The sequence below is a fragment of the Lissotriton helveticus genome, chromosome 2_1, assembly GCF_964261635.1.
Source record: "Lissotriton helveticus chromosome 2_1, aLisHel1.1, whole genome shotgun sequence".
Taxonomy (NCBI): Eukaryota; Metazoa; Chordata; class Amphibia; order Caudata; family Salamandridae; genus Lissotriton; species Lissotriton helveticus.
The window spans coordinates 1,112,047,861-1,112,068,540 of record NC_136059.1 but is presented as its reverse complement, the minus strand read 5'-3'; the positions used below and the strand labels follow the sequence as shown (position 1 = coordinate 1,112,068,540).

Genomic DNA, 20,680 nt, shown 5'->3' with positions numbered 1-20,680 from the left:
TTTAAATACTGCAGATATTGTTATGGTTATTGTTGTACCTGCACAGTAGGCCTTCGTTAACATATGCCTGGTTGGCGTGATGCTGCCACAGAAAGCTTCAGAGAAGAGTCAGCTTACGGCTCTTTCAAGATTCCGCATTAAAGCGCCACTGTAAAGCACTTCACTTCTCTGCTATTTGGCTTGCGACTAATGGGGAACCTCATTTCATTGACCATAGATACCAAACTTCCAGGATGTTGGACACAGGGGAACTATTTGTAATAAGATGTTTGCGCTATGGGGTAATTTAGTTAACAAGCTAAATTAATTACAGACACAAAATAAAATATCACTTCTAAATTACATCTGTAACGCCTTTATATTTTCCATTGCCTAGTTTTCATAAATTTCCATCTTTAGTAATGTTTCGAGAAAATACAAAATAAGTTGCATGCGTCATTTTTTTTTATTGAAATAGATGTTTTGGCTCCCTCTAGTGACGACTGAAAACAAACGCGGATATAGGCATTTGGCTATATAACATACGGTAGAAAAAAATATCAATCCTGAACATTCCAACCTAACAGTTTTCAGCCGGAAAATTAAGACAAGCGAATTCTGATATTCATTGACGTACGCCCCCTTCTTGCTTGGGTCGCTCAAGGCAGACCAGACATTCAGGAACATATTGGAGAACTTTCAATGGCAACACTTTAAGTGGATGCTGATGCAGTTGGTCTGTAGTGAACATTTCTCTTGACACACTTTGGACACGTGTGCCATGCAGCACTGCCTGCCGGTTCATGCAGCTGATTGTGTTATACCAGCAGACATATCAGACTGCCCTAGGGTACAGATACTTACACTTCAAAAATAGGGTTCACTCGTTATATGAATGTACCAGCACTGGAAAACTTTACGCCTATAAAATCAGTTTGCACGCCAGCCTTCCTCCCACTCTTGCAGATAACCATAAACTGGTGTGGGCGGGAGGGATAATAGCGAGACGAACTGAAAATACGAGACAGGGAGATAGAAACGATCAGAACAGAGAGGAGACGAAAGTAAAGGAGGGAGGGAAGGGTTTGCACCCAAATGGAGTGGGTGGGGGAATCGGAGGAGGGTAAAAGGGAAGAGTAAAACAGAGGGAGTAGATATTAAAAATAAACACGGAGAGAGGATATGAAGGACAGAGATCGGTCTAAGGTGGCTGGTGCAGGAGTGTCCAAGAAAGGCTGGAGGGGGAGGGGAACCCAAGCGTGAATGGAGTGGGAGGAAAAAGAAATTGAGTGTAAAAAAGTGTAAAAGAGGACAGAAAACAAGGACTGGGCGAGAAGGGAGGGGGGAATGCCAGCAGGAAGGGACGGGGTGGCAAATGGTGAGCATTTCGCAGCTGCTTTGATGTTCTCAGTGGCCCCGTGGCTCACTGAGAACATCAAAGCGGACGCGAAAATGCTCCCAAAGGCTGTAGGCGGACAAATGGTGAGCGCGCCCGGCACACATGCACTGTGCCCGATCCGCCTGCAGACTTTGGGAGCATTTTTGAAAACCCCCTTTACTATACTCTCGCAGAGCAACACATGCGCTTTAGTTCAGCGAGACCTAAAAATCTCATGTGGGCAAACACCAGCCCCCAAGACATTCATAGGGTTGCTTATTAACACCCGCTCCCTGTTAAAACATAACAGACTTTGCAGAACTGCTGACTGCACACAAAGTAAACACGGCTTTCGTCACTGAGACCTGGGCAAATAGCACCTCTGATCTTGACTTGGCCCTAGCTATTCATCAAGGATTTACAATTACAAAAAATGAGACAAGACAATCGGGGATGAGGATTAGCGATCATAACCAACAACTCTCTGGGCGTGAAAGGGTCACCGGCAAGAAGTAGCTCTGACTGCGAACTACTTTCATTTAGAATCACCATAAGCGCTAACTATACCTTCAACGGTACACTACTATATAGACCTCCCAGCACGAAAAGTAAAAACAAATTCGAGGAAATCATCAGCCCAATAAGAGAAACAAGCACTAACTCAGAGAACTACTGCATACTAGGTGATTTTAACTACCACTTCGAAAATGTAGAAGACCACAGCATCATTAATAGAGACGATGGCCAGCGTCTCGCTAGAACAGAAAGTCATGCAGCCTACACATGAAGCCGGTCATACTTTGGATGGATTATTCACATCCAATCCCCATTTTAAACTACAAGAGGTCCTGCCAATTCCATGGTCAGACCTTAGAGCCATCCTGTTCACAGTAACCACCACTCATCACATTCCCAGCCCACACATCACATAAAATAATTAAAGGATGTAATTGGAGGAATATAGGCCCACAGCAGATGCAATGTACTTTAACATCCTCTAAACCGGATGTCAAATCTGAAGCAAACCTAGCAAAAAGCTGGAAAAAAGCATCACCAGCAAGCGCACAAAGAAATCCGAGCCCTGGTTCTGTAACACCTTGCGCAAACAGAAACAACTCTGCAGAGACACGCTGGAGAAGTAATTACACATTATCCGATAAAGCCTTATACTCCCGATCACTGAGCACCTATGAAAATAAGATACTGGAACAAAAAAGCAGCTACTTTTCGGATAAAATACAACAGGCAAGCAACTCCAGCAAAGCACTATTCACAACATTGAAGGAACTAGTCAAACTTCCCGAACCACAAAATAAGGAATTCTGCAACCAACTCGCAGGGTACATTAAGGACAAAGTGCAAACCATATTCGAATCCCTCACAGACTGGGACGACGGCATGGCAGTCACTCCCGACACAGCCATACCATGCCCCACCAAGTTATTGGACTCCTTCGCTCCACCTAATATAGAACAAGTCTTGCTGGCTGTCAAATCAATAAAATCCAGAGCACCCTCAGAAACCTGTCCACCCAGCATATTTCACATGGCACCAGACATATCCGCAAATTCTGTATACTTTTCAAAGAAATAATTTCAGAGGTCTTTCCGAACGCATTGAAAAAGGGTGTTAATTCTTCCTTTATTGAAAAAACCCAATCTAGATCCCAGTGATCATAGCCATTACAGACCAATAGCAAGGATTCACTTCCCGGCCAAGATTTTGGGAAAAAAACTCAACTTCCAACTTACGACCTTCAGCTCCTCAGCAGACTTGTTGGATTCCTCTCAGTACGGCTTCAGACAAGGGCATGGCACAGAAACTGCCCTGATCATGGCAGCAGAGAAGGTCTGGGCAACACTGGACACAGGTGCCAAGGCTGCCTTGATCCTGTTGGATCTATTAGCGGCTTTTGACACCGTGAACCACAACATTTTAGTCAAAAGGCTCAAAGAGGTAGGAGTCAAGAACGCTGCACAAAAGCTGATCAAATCCTATCTGAACAACAGATATCAATATGTTCAGATCAGCGACTCCTGCTAAGAGCAGTTCACGCTGCTGTGAGGGGTGCCGCAGGGCTCCTCATTAAGCGCCACCCTGTTCAACCTTTATGTGACCCCCTCTAGTTCATATCATCAGGCAATTTGGCTTCACACTAATATCTTACGTGGATGACACCCAAATTGTGGTGTCCATTTCATGTGGTGTCCAATGGATGGGGACAAATTGTCTAAAGCTCAATGGAACCAAAACAGAGGTCCTCCTATTGGGATCAGATACCTCCTTTTGGTCACAGAACTGGTGGCTCCCCAGTATAGGAGCTCACCCTAAACCAGTATTTAAAATGAGGAACCGTGGCATTTTTTACGACAACCTGACCTTCCAACACCAGGTCAACAAAGCGGTCTCCTTGGTGTTCCTAACATGCCCTATACTTTGGCCTTCAAAAACACATGGTAAAGCTTCAGCACGCACAAAACGCGGCCGCCAAATTGCTGCTGGACACTCCCAAATTCCAGTCCATCTCAGAAGGCTTGAATAAACTTCACTGGCTTCCTATGAAGAAAAGAATAGATTTCAAATCCCTATGTCTGGGGTACAAAGCTGTACACTGAAAAGGGCCAGCATTCTTGAAACATCTCCTCACCTGGTAACATCCACCTAGACACCTATGTTCGGCATAGAGCAAATTCCTTCAGACACAAAAATTTTAAAAAGCTTGCTGGGGAGGAAGAAGCTTTGTCCTGGGCACAGTGAAACTTTGGAACTCGCTCCCGATAAATATTAAAAGCTGTCCAACTTTGCTCAGATTCAGAAAGCTACTAAAGACCTGACTATTTACAAACGAACGCACTCCTTTTCAAAATGAATCTCGCATTCTCCTCCGCAGAGCACCTAGACGTCCTGGGCATTTGTGCGCTATATAAATCCTACAATCAAATCAATCCAAAGGAGGGCTCCGGGCTCTGACAAAAAGAAGCATTATGCTGAAAACAGTGCTTTGCTTCAAGTCCGAACTGAATGAGCAACAGTAATCTCCAATGAGCCATTATTAACATCTTGTCATTAACATCCTAGCTGGGAGTATGTCGAAAAGTAAGAGGCTCCAAATATTCTCTCAAACCCCCTCCCCCCCTCCCATCCCACCATTTATAATATTCACCCGATTTCTAATAGTTACACTGTGGATATTTTTACACGTTCATATGGCCTGCCTGACCTGAATAGTATGTTTGGCAATTATGTATTTGGTTGCATTTTTAAAACGGTGACAGAATTTACATGCAATGTTGAAATATGTTTTATATTTTGAAATATATATGTTTAAATAATTCGAGACCTAGTAAAACACTGTCGGCTCAATAGAACAATTGTGATTTGGGAGGGGAGGTTAATTTTATTTTTTCACTTAGGAGAGGGGAATTAAAAAGACTGAAGACCACCCTGTTGCAGAGTAAAGCGGCTCAGGGATCATGTGACGTGCAGGTTGCACAGATCTTTTCTATACTCGCAGCAGAAAATTAATCGCGTGGCCTGTTTTACTGCATTTATCTTACGGATACTGGAAAAAGCAATGTGAAGGTTAGAAGCAGATGGCTGGTAAAGTTTATCTTACCGGGATTGTAATTTGAAACACTGATTTTACTCTCGCATATGTATGTTGCTATTGCATTACCGTTTCAGACTCGTAGTCATAATTGAGCCTAATCTACACATATTTGATCTCATTTCAGCAGCATAGACAAGCTACGACCTAAGGCTGCCAACATACAAAAACGCCTCAAGCTGAGGAAGGAAGCAGTTGTAGCTTAAATCACACAGGCCAGCACATGTAGGGAGTTGGGGGTGAGATAGGCAGTTTGGAAGGCCTGTACCTAGAGCTTTAAATGACGTTTAGAAACAATGCAGCATCAAGCGCATGCCTAAAAGCACAGCAACTTGAAATCTAGAACATCTCTGAAGGACAGCGGTACTAGATGAAGCAGCGTGTGGGGTACTGCGCCCGTGAGGGGGACGAGGCCCTACTCACAGAAGAATTCGGCCACGATCTGCGCGCTGCCCTTCAACGTGATGCCCTCCTGGACAAATTGCTGGCGCGACATTTTACCGATCTTCTTCTGTACAGAGCGAGAGCGCGCCGTACTGTTCAAATAAAATCTCGCGCGAAATCCCGCCCCCTAAAACAGATACGCCATGTGACCCTAGAAACAAAAAAGGGACAGGGTACGGCTGTGCCTCAATCTCAGCCATCATCCGAATATAAGAAAGATAAATATGCATTATCCAGTTTAGTTGCGCAGAGATAAGATGGGAGGAATGCTGCAGCTTTACGCGTTTATTAAACTAAAGGTTTTACTCAGAATAAATTCTTGTGATCCGTAAACTGACTCATTTTTTAAATAGGGTAACATTTCTTAAAATACATGTAACGTGTCTGTAAAAATAAAAGGATTTAACATTCTAAAGCTGCTTCTAAGATAAAACAGCATTTTCGGCCTTTGTTTGGTCGTGGCTTGTGACAGATATGGCACAGTCAAAGATGGCCACCATACTCAAGCCTCGATCTTGCATTAAATCATGCATGCATGGTGATACGGAACGTTGTCGACTTAAAATGCACAGTACGTTTTAACCTTTCATTTCGAGATGTTAAAGTCTGACTCTCTCAATTACTTTATAATTGTCAGGTTTTCAATTGTCTTATTTCTGACATTTTCCTTGTTTTCAGCGTGACTGCGTGTGACATTTCAGCTGCTTATGCGTGGCACTTTGTGGCAGGAAGCAGCCCTGCTGCAGGAACACCGGGGAGCCCCTCCGACCCGGTGCTTGTACTCCAATGAAGGGGAGCCCCCGAGCCAGATTTCCCCCAAGCTTTCCATAGTTGGGTGTCAAACTTCTTGCCAAATCGTTTTTTTTTAAATTAAATCGGGAAACAACAATGGTTACCATTTCTCCCTGTTTGAATGGATGTTTTATATTTGTCCTCCAGAATATTCATTGTTTTTCTTTTTGTTTTATCTTAGAAAGTCTACCGCCAGGATGCAGGCAGCTCTCAGGTGGCGCTTGCAGGGTTCAACTCAATTGCCTTCAGTTTTGAAAGCATAAAATACTTGTTTACTGATGCGACCCTTCAGAATATTCATACAGTCCATCAGTATGTATCAGTAAAAAGGTAACGACTTGTATTGTATTGCAACGTTTTATATTGCGATTACTGCCCCTATGTGATTTAGAGTTTTTCCGTTTGTATCTCTTCCTTGAGTGACTTTACAACTTGAACATTTGCAGTTTTCATTTGTTTGTAACTCTTCCTTTAATGACCTTACAACTTGTACATTTGCATTTTTAGGTCTCGGCTAGTTATTGCTGTTAAGCAATCGCTATGGCGAGAGATATAGAGGTACACCAGGAAAGCTTACCAAGAGGGCTTTGGCAGGCGGATTATGGACAGTGCATGTGACCGTGCGCGCGCTTGCCATTTGCTCCCCGAGCCTCGGCATCAGACTTCAAAGGAATGCCTCCCGCTCCCCCCCCCCCTGCCACACCAGCCACGTCACAAACCACCATTTGTCTGTGCCTTGCATCATCGCATCAGACTTCAAAGGCTTCCGCTCACGCTTACATCCTTCTCTTTCCACTCATTAACAGGCTTATCTCGCCTGCTTTCCTAGAGCGGTCATAAACGTCATTTTACTTAAAAGCCGCAATGAACTGGTGTTCTCGCTCTAGGCATTCTCTTGTTTTCTATGTCTTATTCCTGCAGACATCGTTTGGTAACAGCAATGAGGAAATTAACGATCAGCTGAAAAGACTGTTGCAATTGACGGAGTTAACATTCTGCAAAGGCTCGTATTTGAGTGCATGAATCTTTACCCTAAAATTAGATGTGCAGTCTGCGTCCGTTTCTTAATTTCTATAAACCTGACGTGCCATCTTCAAATTGGACGAGTGCAGAATAACAGGGAAGACTTCAGTGTAACAATGTGTTGCCGGCGCGTTCCTTCCTTCATAGTTAGAAAAAGAAACCTCTTAAATAATAGTTTCTGTGCTCCAAGTTTTCAGGAACAGGCGCAGCATTCTGAAGCATTCTCTCACGCATTCGATATGCATCCTGTGTAAAAGTCACTTTATCAGTTATGGTGTTAACCTGGCAGGGTTTGGAAAGCCGTATTGTCAGATACAAACTTAATTGCACGTGCTTTTCTATTAAGTTAACCACAGCAAAAGTCTCACATATTGCATGTTGATTGTTTGGGCACCATTTTAGTTCATGTTCTCAGACGGTTTTATGTCATCAGGTGCTCTGGGTTACTGTCCTATATCCACCTTTCACTATTCATTGCTTTCTGTTGGGTTAGTCCAATTGATTTAGCTGAAATGAATAAACACTACAAGTACCACAATGCATTGTGCTGGTAAATGAAAGCCCCAAAATGTAACATTGTGCCCCAGGCGACATGATGTAGTCTTAGTAAATGAAAGCCCCAAAACGTAACATTGTGCCCCAGGCGACATGATGTAGTCTTAATTTTAGTATATTTTAATCCATTTGGTACTACTGAAGACGTGAACAAATGAAGATATTGGGGAGCCTGGATTTCTGTACTACATAAATCAAAGTAGAAGATAACGTGAATTACTACTTTGATCATTGACATTTCTGTTCTAATGGCTTTGTCCTGCCGAGGCACCTTGTGCGTCCTGTCTTTCTAGTTTCCATCCTCTTCATACTGAGTCATGTATTCATCTATGGCCCTAATGCCTCTTTTGTGTTGCTTTGTGGCCCGGGGCACTGTGACTGTAGGGAGAGTTAACAACTATGATGTGCTTTACAGTGTCTGGTGCCGTCTCTTCTTACGCGCCCTGCTCCTGAGAGAGGCTTCGCGAAGCAGCTCTGTTGGCACGCTGCAGCACTGCCTCCCGGGCACCCTTTGGTGTTTGCCAGCCTAGCCTGCTGACAAAACGAGTCTCTGTTGTGTTTACTAACAAAGGCGAGAGCAGTGCAGCCAGCTGAACACAAGTGTCAGAGTCGTCCCATGTGGCCGGATCCCTCAGACTCAGGGGCTTAGCTCCCATTGGTCCAGCAGGCACAGTGGCACCAGGACACAGAGAGCTGAAGGGCTCATTGGATCTGAAAGTTGCCATTTATTGCTATGCCAGGAACTGCCAAAAGGGTTTATTTTTGTTACTTGTTTTATAATTGTATGTCTAGTGTTGACTAGACTTTGAAGCGCTAGAAGGCCTGCTTTACACTACTTGGGAACTCAAGGCTAGAGTAACCAGACTTTAGTTGTTTTCCTTCTCGGGAATTGGGTTGCAGCGTGTGAGGTGAGACGCCAAAGAATGAGGAGCTTTCTCGTGTTCAAACACTCCGCTCTGCGAGTTTTAACTGCATCAGTGACTGGAGAAGCCTCGCCCGCGGTCTGGGTCAAAATAAACATCGCCCTTTCACTTTCCTATATTATATTTTGTTAAAAAGCGTCCATACACGGTTTGCAAACTTCTAACAATTTCCGGTCTCCTTCCCGTGCCCCAAATAAAACACAGGGAAACTGTGCTGTTCATCATTGCAGAACGTTTTATCAACAATAAGTTTTTAGGTTTCGACCTGGCGAGGGCACGAAGTGCCCCTCCCAGATCGAAAACTTTTGTCAACAGTATGGATGTCGGCACCGCCTCTGTTTGTCATTGGCTAGCTCCATAAATGGACGCTAGCCATTGGCAAATAGAGGCGTCCGTCAAATCCAGAGGCGACTCGTGGGCGTTCCTGGGATGTTTTTCTCATCCGGCCCCTTTGGAAACGTCAGTGCGGCGGTGGGCGGGGTTTACTTTTTTTTTTCTTTCCCTGTTGTTTTCGTCTTTACGGGAGTGTCTTCAGCGGGATTGGTGTTGTTTATATTTTCGTTCAGGTAAGATGCATATTGTTTATCTTTTTATAAAGGTTTTGTTGCATTTAGATAGATGGTACTGCGAAGCTAGCGCTCCGAAGATGAAACAAGCGTTTTACCGTCCAAGGGAACCACTTTTCTATAAAAAGCAATGGTAAGTACTAAACCATACACACTCGCACACCCAACACACGAGGGCACACCACACACGCACAGACAACACACGCACAGACAACACACGCACACACCTCTCTGCTGTTGTACAGAATCCCTCACATGTGATTAAACATGCCTTGCCGGCCTAACGCTCCCTTCTACTAACGCTCTCCACACATGTTCACATTTGAAGTGCCCACATGAACACGTGTGTTTACAGGGCAGCTGCGGCAGACACTGCGCGCAGCCACCCCGCGTCCACGCAGCGAGGACACGCGTCGTGCGGTCACATGTATGCGTGCAGCGCCTAGACACGGAAAGTGCTCCTGACAGGCGGTGACACACACTCACCGACGACCTCCCAGTGCAGCGCGTGCACAGCGGAGCGTGCACAGCACCCTCGGCCTCTTCTTTCTAGAGCACGTGAGCACGCGTGAGGGGGTTTCATTTGTAGGAGGGCAGACCTCCGTTTCTGAATAATGTGCATTGATCCGAAGATGGTGCAACAAAGAGTCTCTGGAGCCCCGGGTGCCTGCGCCCCCACCCCTCCAACTCCGGAGCTGACCCCCCTCCTCAGTGCACCCCTGTCGAGGCCCTGGGCTGGGCAGCCCTGCCCTGTGCACCAGGGTGCAGAGACAACAGCTTTTGTGCCACACACACCAGTCTGAAGCTGCATGCTGGCACGGCGTGCGTGTGTTCATATGTGACACCACGGTGGTGATGCTGCGGTGCACACAGGCCTGGCGGTGATGCTCGTGCACACAGGCCCGGCGGTGATGCTCGTGCACACAGGCCCGGCGGTGATGCTCGTGCACACAGGCCCGGCGGTGATGCTCGTGCACACAGGCCCGGCGGTGATGCTCGTGCACACAGGCCCGGCGGTGATGCTCCTGCACACAGGCCCGGTGGTGGTGCTGCGGTGCACGCAGCCCAGGCGGGCCTGCTCTTAAGGCGTCGAGGCCTCCCACCACAGCCCTGAACTCACAAGGAAGCCTGACTCCTTGAATGCAGTGTGGAGGGCTGGGGCACGGGGTGTGTGTGTTCACATGTATCACCACGGCGGTGATGCTGCGGTGCACACAGGCTCAGGGGGGCCCCGAGGCCCCCGCCTCAGCCCTGAACGCACAACCAGCCCTGCCTTTAATGCAGTGTGGAGGGCTGGGGCAGGGGGTGTTTGCTGTTTTTGTGTTGCCACCCAATCCTTCACACGATCCGGGAAGCGCGTGTAGTGCCGCTTTCCCTCTTAACTCCTCAGTGAGCCCCAGAGGACGATTCCCAGAGCAAAAAAACAAAAAGAAGAATAACAAACAAACCCCCGCCCAGAGCGTGTTTGTGGGACTTGTTGACGCACGGAACGCATTGGAGGAGCCCCCCCCCCCCCACGAGTGGAAACACCCCCGAGACACCCAGACCATGCACCGGGGTGGGGGGGAGGGGGACGCTGCTGTTGGCAGCCACCTATGTATGTCTGTCTGTGCGGGGGGCTGATTCTCACGGGGTGCAGTGTCTCTGGGCTCCCCCGACGGAGAGTCCTGGCAGGGGGGGGGGGGGGCTGGTGTGAGAGGCCAGTGCTGGGGGCCCGGATGTGTGACTTTACATCTTGTACATTTGCATTTTTTTCTGTTTGTTTCTTTTATATAACGCATGTAATCCTAAATCCTTATGTTTTGCACCTGGTTCTTATGTAAAGCGCTCTGACACCTTCGGGTAAAGTTCGCGCTATATAAAACCGCATAAAATAAAATAGATAAAAAATAAAATGTAGCTGGTGTGAGGTGGAGAGAGCGACAGTGCTGGGGGTGGGGGGAGGGACGAGTTCTGCTGTTTGACCCCCCTCCCCATCTCCGTTTTGTGGTGAAAGACTAGCGTCCATAAGTTGATTGAGTTTGCTTACCCCTGTGGAGGGGGGGGGGCTGCACCTTCCCCTCGGTACAAAGGGGCCTGGAAGCCCATTTTCCACTTCAGTGCGCTGTAATAGCGCCGCGTGGGCCGCCGAAGACCCCTCCCTGCTCTTGCTGCTGGTAGCGGAGCGAGCCTGCGGTGGAAGGCGCTGCATCCCCCTTACCTCCCTCAGAAAGCCCGCACCCCAATCCCATCACTGCGTCATTTCTGGCCTAAAATATGCGCTGGTCTCAGAAGGGCCGGATGAGGACGCGGCCAGGTGCGTGCGCCACTCCGGTGTCCTTCCTTGGTTCGATGGGCTATATTGTGGCTATATGTGGCACAGGGTGTGTGTGTCTCTCAGTGTATGTGTGGCTGCATTGTGTGTCTGTGACTCTAGGTGTGTGTATAGTAGTAATTGCTGTCTGCTGAGCTCATCCGTAGGGTACCATAAGTCTAAGATTTGCAAGAGATTCAGCTAATGGCAATGTAATTGACAATGCCATCTATTTGGCTATTCTCAAAACAAAAACACATAAATTAAAATTTTGACATTTACAATGCCAATAGCTCCAACTTTTCCAAAGTCGAAACCATTGCATTGAAAATGCTTGTTATATGTATCCAACCAGAGACATTTTGGTATGTTGCATCTTTGACCAGGTCCATATGGAGCAATCGTCCTCGCCAGACTGACATCCCAGAGACCAGGGACCCAGGTCAGCTCTGAAACAGCATCCCCCACTCTGCCTCATTCCGCCTCACTCTACCTCACTGTTCCTTACGGTGCCTCATTCCACCTTATTGTGCCCCAGCCTCTGTACATGGGCTCAGCTGTGTAACAGCATTACCCACTCTGCCTCATTCTGCCGCAGTGCCACATCATTATTTACAACATAATTACACTGCACTCAATGCAACATACACTCCAAATACCACTCAGTGCCACATAATTACAAGCCACATAATTACAATGCGCTCAATGCAACATAAATACACTCCACATAATACCACTCAGTACCACATAATTACACGCCACATACTTACACTCTACTCAATGCAACATAAATACACTTCACATAATACCACTCAGTGCCACATAACTACACCACATAATTACACTCTACTCAATGCAACATACACTCCAAATACCACTCAGTGCTGATCTGCTGCTCTCTTCCACCCACCTCCTTCTTTAACTCCCTGTTCTCTTCTCCTGTGCTGATCTGCTGCTCTCTTCCACCCGCCTCCTTCTTTAACTCCCAGTTCTCTTCTCCTGTGCTAATCTGCTGTTCTCTTTCACCCCGCATCCTTCTTTAACTCCCTGTTCTTTTCTTCCGCGCTGATCTGCTGCTCTCTTCCACCCGCCCCTTCTCCAAATCCCTGTTCTCTTCTCCTGTGGCAATCTGCGGTTCTCTTCCACCCGCCTCCTTCTAGAACTCCCTGTTCTCTTCTCCTGTGCTGATCTGCTGCTCTCTTCCACCCGCCTCCTTCTTTAAATCCCTGTTCTCTTCTCCTGTGCTGATCTGCTGCTCACTTCCACCTGCCTCCTTCTTTAAATCACGGTTCTCTTTTGCGGTGCTGATTTGCTGCTCTCTTCCACCCACCTCCTTCTCTAATTCCCTGTTCTATTCTATTCTCCCCAACTGATCTGCTGCTCTCTTACACCGCCTCCTTCTCTAGCTCCCTGTTCTCTTCTCTTATCCTGTGCCGATCTGCTGTTCTCTTCCACCCGCCTCCTTCTTTAAGTCCCTGTTCTATTCTCCTGTGCTGATCTGCTGCTGTCTTCCACCCCACCTCCTTCTTTAACTCCCTGTTCTCTTCTCCTGTGCTGATCTGCTGCTCTCTTCCACCCGCCTCCTTCTTTAAATCCCAGTTCTCTTCTCCTGTGCTAATCTGCTGTTCTCTTTCACCCGCCTCTTTCTCAAACTCCCTGTTGTCTTCTCCTGTGCCGATCTGCTGTTCTCTTCCACCGCACCCTTCTTTAACTCCCTATTCTCTTCTCCTGTGCTGATCTGCTGCTCTCTTCCACCCCGCATCCTTCTTTAACTCCCTGTTCTTTTCTCCCGTGCTGATCTGCTGCTCTCTTCCACCCCGCCCGCTTCTCCAACTCCCTGTTCTCTTCTCCTGTGGCGATCTGCTGTTCTCTTCCACCCGCCTCCTTCTTGAACTCCCTGTTTTCTTCTCCTGTCCTGATCTGCTGCTCTCTTCCACCCGCCTCCTTCTTTAAATCCCTGTTCTCTTCTCCTGTGCTGATCTGCTGCTCACTTCCACCCGCCTCCTTATTTAAATCCCTGTTCTCTTTTGATGTGCTGATCTGCTGCTCTCTTCCACCCACCTCCTTCTCTAATTCACTGTTCTATTCTCTTCTCCCGAACTGATCTGCTGCTCTCTTCCACCGCCTCCTTCTCATGCTCCCTGTTCTCTTCTCTTCTCCTGTGCCGATCTGCTGTTCTCTTCCACCCGCCTCCTTATTTAACTCTCTGTTCTATTCTCCTGTGCTGATCTGCTGCTCTCTTCCACCCCATCTCCTTCTTTAACTCCCTGTTCTCTTCTCCTGTGCTGATCTGCTGCTCTCTTCCACCCGCCTCCTTTAAATCCCAGTTCTCTTCTCCTGTGCTAATCTGCTGTTCTCTTTCACCTGCCTCTTTCTCTAACTCCCTGTTCGCTTCTCCTGGGCCGATCTGCTGTTCTCTTCCACCCGCATCCTTCTTTAACTCCCTGTTCTCTTCTCCTGTGCTGATCTGCTGCTCTCTTCCACCCTGCATCTTTCTTTAACTCCCTGTTTTCTTCTCCTGTGCTGATCTGCTGCTCTCTTCCACTCGCCCCCTTCTCCAACTCCCTGTTCTCTTCTCCTGTGCAGATCTGCTGCTCTCTTCCACATGCGTCCTTCTCTAACCGCACACACACATACTTAGAACCACGCACACACACACATACAACCACACACACATAACCACACGAACACACACAACCACATCACACACACAATCGCACACACAACCACACAAAAACACAACCACACACACACAATCACACACAACCACACACACACAACCACACACAAACAACCACACACACAACCACACACACACACACACACACCACACCTATCTATCGCACTCACTCTATCTATCTATCGCCCTCACTCTATCAATCTATCTGTCGCCCTCACTCTATCTATCTGTCGCACTCACTCTATCTATCTGTCGCCCTCACTCTATCTATCTATCTCCCTCACTCTATCTATCTATCACCCTCACTCTATCTATCTATCTATCGATCTATCTATCGATCGCACTCACTCTATCTATCTATTGCCCTCACTCTATCTATCTCCCTCACTCTATCTATCTCCCTCACTCTGTCAATCTATCTATCTATCTATCTATCTATCTATCTATCTATCTATCTATCTCTCTATCTATCGCCCTCACTATATCTATCTATCTATCTATCATCCTCACTCTATCTATCGCCCTATCTATCTTTCTATCTATCTATCGCCCTCTATCTATCTATCTATCTGTCTATCTATCTATCTATCGCCCTCACTCTAGTTATCTATCTATCTATCTCTATCTATCTATCTATCTCTCTCTCTCTATATCTATCTATCTCTCTATCTATCTCTCTATCTACCTATCTATCGCCCTCACTCTATCTATCTATCTATCTCTCTATCTATCTCTCTATCTCTCTCTCTATCTATCTATCTATCTATCTATCTATCTATCTATCTATCTATCTATCTACCTATCTATCTATCACCCTCACTATATCTATCTATCTATCAATTGCCCTCTATCTATCTATCTATCTATCTATCTATCTATCTATCTGTCTTTCTATCTATCGCCCTCACTCTATCTATCTATCTATCGCCCTCACTCTATCTATCTATCGCACCACCACAGCATCACTCAGGGGCACCACAGCATCACTCAGGGGCACCACAGTATCACTCAGGGGCACCACAGTATCACTCAGGGGCACCACAACATCACTCAGGGGCACCACAACATCACTCAGGAGCACCACAACATCACTATGCGCTACTACATCATCACTGAATGCCACAGCATCACTCGTCGTCACCACAACATCACTCAGCGCCACCATAGCATCAATCTGTGCAACTAATCAACAACTGGTTCAAATATGTGCTTTCAATGTTTCAAGCTTTATTACAAAAGTCAAAAAAAGATGTTAATATTTCAATTCTGTTCTTGGATTTTCGCAACAACAAAATACACTGAACATAATCTTCACAAAAGTTATTTACTAAAGTTTAAGCTATTGCCATTATAAATTACAATACATTTTTTTAAAGTATTCATTATTTAAAAAAAATAAGAGCAATTGTTATGTAATATTAATACTTCTAATTCACGTACATGCAAAACAAGTTGCATTACAAATGCTATAGGTGTCACATTTGCAAAAGTTAAAAGTATTGGCATTGTAAATGACAAAGCTATTAATTTCACTACTTTCAGAACCAACACATAAATAAAAGATTTGTCATTTACAAGACCAATAGCTCAAACTTTCCTAATGCGAGACCTATTGCATTGCAAATGCTTGTTTTCTGTTTGTATCTCTTATGTAACTCATGCAAACCAACGTCCTTATGTAACGCAACTGGTTGTTTTGTACAGCGCTCTGACACCTTTGGGTAATGTTCGCGCTATATAAAATCACATTAAATAAAAAGACACTCATTGTGAGTCATCACATCCATGAAATTAGGTACATACAAATAGACCCGATTCTGGCGGGAGACTACCGGTTTTTCAAGCCAAAAATTGCTTCATTTTAGCTGTCTCCCGCCTGAAATTGCATTTACTACAATAGAAGTCAATGGGGAATTTTCATTCTCCCAATCGCCAGAGTCACGGCGCCGCTTGAAACTCCAGCTCCCCTGTGAACCAGGCGCGCACGCGCAGAAGCGCAAGCAGTCCGCTCCAACGGCAAAACCAGCGTTAAGGAACACATGCGGGGCCGCGCAGCAGCAGGCAAGACCCGATGTCTCTAACCGCCGACGTCAAACACTGCAATAACAACGTGAGGCCGAATAACCCAGTCAGCACCCCAAGCCAAACAAGCAGTGGTAAACACAACTGGTGCACACATGTAACAGGAGAAAAGAAAGAGGAAAGAAACGTCAGGGCAACTCGCTTGGGGGCACACATATCACACTAAGAGAACTAACAACACCCTCAAAACGGAAGAAACAATAAGTAAAGACAAACAAGCACTGGCTAAATCATCTCTTTGTAGGGTTATACCCACAATATAGTAGTCCGTACCACAATGGACAACTTCAAAACATTCAGCTTTTCAGAGGAGCAATTTAACAAGCTCATTAATCAAGGATCCAAAACGGGACCTGTGAACTTAAAAGATCAAACTAATCAGGAACAGTTGTTAAAACTATATAATCTAAAGAAAACATATATTCGAACGGAACTACATGCGGAGTTCCTCCTTAGTTACTTAAAAGCAGGTGTGATACCAATAGGTTTACAGATCAGAAACAAGCCTGGCCTATTTGTAGAACACAGGAAGTTCATAGAAACATGGTCCCATATTGCTAATCGATGTAGCCGTGATTGGCTTATCCTAATCATAGAAACCGCCCAAGAGGTACTAATAATTGAAAAGCAAGCTATAGAAGATCTTGAAGCAGTAATCAAAGGCACAACTCTAATAGAAGACATCAAAACAAGATTAGATGAGTTAACCCCAGATACTGACAGCTATAGGGAATATCTTACTAATAAAAAAGCCATTAAGTTGAGGAAAGATCTGGAGAAATTCAGCTCAGAAAGGGTATATCCCTACTTAGGAAAAGACTACTATACCGTGAAAGGAAATCAAGGATGGGATAAGCCCAGATATCAGAAGCCCCAATATCAAAGAGGGGGTAATAAGAGAATTACTTTCTCTGATACTTCCTGCTCTAGCATTGAAGATGAGGAACCCCAAACTGAAGGCAGAAATTGTAAAAATTATAATCAGGATCCTGAATTTTTTAAAGGGGCACGCCGAAAACAGACAATGAGAGAACAGGGGAACTTTAGGAACCCCAATCAAGCAGAACAAACAAGGAACTATCATCCGCAGAAATATCTGAAAACGAGGAATCGCCGTTATTGGCGGTAGATAGAATCCCTATCATTACCCTTTCAGACAAGGTCCTTTCTAAACATGAAATGGAGGTGTTGGAGAAGGGTTTTAGTTTTGCCCCAGCAGTAGCCCCTAACAAATTTGATTTTGACAGAGACCTTAAATCGTTTTTTAGAAAGATCAGGCTCAAAGAATTTTTCGAAGACAAAGAAAAGAGAGCTAATACCAACATTACAGGTTTTAGGGCCAAATCAGTTTTCACACCCACACTAGGACAAGTTAGTACTACTATAGCCATGTTTGAAAAAACAGTTGAAATAGAAGTAAAGAAATTATTTGAGCGCCCACATAAAGTTAATTATAATCTCTCTAGAGAACATAATAAGGCTTTAAAAGACCTAAAAGGAGATGGTTATTTTTGATGAGTCCGATTACGATAACAAAATGATGAGTCTCTTGAATGTTAAGGAACATTACAAACCAGTTTCCCATGTTAAAAACATCCAATTGAAAAAAGAAGTGTATGAGTTATTGGATAGGGCGGTCTCATCAGATTGGATTAGTGATGAAGAATATACATTTTTATATAATTTAGATCCCATCACACCTGCAATATATGGATTGCCCAAAATCCATAAGAGTGTTAACTACCCCCCTATGCACCCAATAGTAAGTAGCATAGGCTCCATTTTGGAACCGTTGAGTAAGTACGCCGATTACTTTCTAAAACCAATTGTGTCCAAACAAAAGTCCTATTTAAGAGATTCAGCCCATGCTATAAACATATTTGAAGGTGTAGGCTTCGACAGGTGACCCAATTTTGGGTCACCCTGGACATAGAAGCTTTATACACATATATACCCCAGGACGCCACAATAACAACTATTGAAGCAATTCTTCAAGGGGAAGACCTAGGGGGAGGAAGAATTGATTTTATCATGAGCTGCATTAGCTTGGTATTAAAAAACAACCTTTTTTTGTATGAAAAGGATTTATATTACAAAAGTTAAAGGGACCAGTATGGGCGCAACTTGCGCCCCAAGTTTGGCCTGTTTATATGTGAGTAACTTCTAAACAGTGCATATATTCAACGAATTAGCACAATTTTTTGAAAACATCAGTCACTGGCACCGCTTCATTGATGATATCATCTTCATCTGGAGCGGTGCTAGTGAACTCCTAGAGGAATTTATTACCTGGCTTAATCTAGGGGAACCTAATTTAAAGTTTACCTACAATTGGAGTAACACTCAGGTCAATGTTTTGGACATTTGTATAAAGAGCGTTGAGGAAGTCCTGGCAGTGGAACTATTTAGCAAGCTGTAGCGGGGTCAGGCGGATGCGACACAGGAGTAAAGGGCAACAAGCGTGTTTTCGTTACTATAGGCTTTTTTGATGCCAAAAGATAGTCAGAACAGGTTTTCCTGGCAGGGATGGGTCTTCTTGGGGATCGACTCCGGGTGGCCCTCCGACTTCTGGACTTGTCTGGCTCAGTCCTCCGATAGCTGTCCGGGCTTCGTCTGGGCTTTTGGTCATCAGGGTCCGTCTTTGCTCTCGAGTTGCGGGACCCAAAACAAAACAAAAGAAAGCAACTGGTGAGATCGACGTCTCTCACGTAACAGTGCTAGGGAAGGGAGTGAGGAGGCACAACCACCGGTGATTCACTTCCTATATACAGTGTTGCTGGGACAGGTAGTGTGCAGGTAGGGGAACCGGGACAAGGGAACACCACTATGTTACACTGGCTCGCCCTTCCGTCCCACCCAGCCCATAATCTTCTCACGCACCTGTAGTAGCCACACACCTCCTCCGGGTGAGTGGTGGGCGGCTCGAGGGAACGTTGGCCTCCAGGCGTTTCCTCCGGCTTTGGGGTCTCTCCTCCGCCCTCCGTTCGTCTCGGCTTCGACTCCGTGATGCTGCGTTCGCTCTCTTCCACCTTCCGATCTTCCACACTCTTCTCCCTCCGGGTGTACAAGCACACCGTGTCCTCCGGCTCTTCCGTATTTGACGTCAGTACGTCTTCCTGTAACCCCGCCCACTCGTCCTCAGCTCCTGCGTTAAAGGGCCATACACACTCCTCCTCCATGCGTGTGCCTACCATGTAGTCGGTCCCTCTGTAGTCCGCTTGCTGTAAACGACAAGAAGGTGGTGGAGTGATTGTCGTGTCCCACAAGGTCCCGTCACTTCGTACAACACTATCACGGTTATCGAGGTGAGTCGGCAAACCCACCCCGTTACACAAGCCAACTGATAAAAACACTGTACTCCACTACCAGAGCCATCATCCGAAGTTGCAGAGAGATAATATCCCATTTGGGGAATTTCTGCGACTTCGGAGGAATTGTACATCTCTAGACGACTTTTATATCCATTCTGAAATTTTCAAAAAAAAGTTAGCGGAAAGAGGCTATCCAAAAAAGTTAATCAAAAACTCGTTTTAAAAGAGCCAGGTTTTATAACCGAGAAGCCATGTTAGATATGAATAAAAACAAGGAGGCAAAAAAGAATATGGAAAAGATCGTGTTTGTAAGCAAATTCTCCAACGTCAGCAATCAAATTAAGAACATTATCAACAGAAATTGGAAGATTTTAAACGATGAAAGAGACAAACAGATTGAAAAGCCCCTATTCGCATTTAGGCGTAACACCAACCTTAGAAATTCACTGGTACATACCTATGTAGATATGGGAGAATGCATGCAGAGTACTTTGTTCCAAACCAGAGCAATAGGTAAGAACAAATGTGGCAATTGCTCGATTTGTGAACAATGTGCTGTTGGAAAAACCATGGAATACAAAGGGAAAGTGTATCATTAGAAGGATCTTACTAACTGCAGAACCAAAAATGCATTTTACCTTCTGGTCTGCGCATGTGGGCTCGGCTATGTAGGTGAAACCGGGCGTGAATTAAGGTTCAGACTCTCGGAACATAAGTCTGCGATACGTACCTTAAAAGCCAATGCGCCGTTGACAGCCCATTTCACCCAAGCGAACCATAAGTGTGATGATTTCAACTGGTTCATATTGGAAAAAATTAGCTGTAACCGCCGCGGAGGCAATATAGAGAAAAAAAGAAAAATGCGAGAACAGTGGTACATATGTTCTTTGGACACTGTTAATACTGGCCTTAACAGCAAAGAGGATTGGATGTCCTTTATTACATAAATAGAAGGGAAAGATAGAATAAATGACTATAGAAACTGAATAAATGGGAGAGTTGGATCTCTAAAATGTTTCTGGAATAGAGAGAATAAATAGCCCTTGT

The 20,680-nt window shown here is 45.4% G+C and overlaps 1 protein-coding gene across 1 annotated transcript in view; it reads right to left on the bottom strand.

Annotated features, from left to right (window-relative positions):
* The window catches only part of MAD2L1 (mitotic arrest deficient 2 like 1), a 64,654-nt gene extending 59,125 nt beyond the window's left edge, over positions 1–5,529 (bottom strand). The window contains exon 1 of the mRNA XM_078677440.1: positions 5,388–5,529. Within this exon, the coding sequence (XP_078533566.1) occupies positions 5,388–5,460 (73 nt within the window). The 5' untranslated portion in view covers positions 5,461–5,529. The remainder of the gene's footprint in view (positions 1–5,387) is intronic.
* Positions 5,530–20,680: the final 15,151 nt, after the last annotated feature.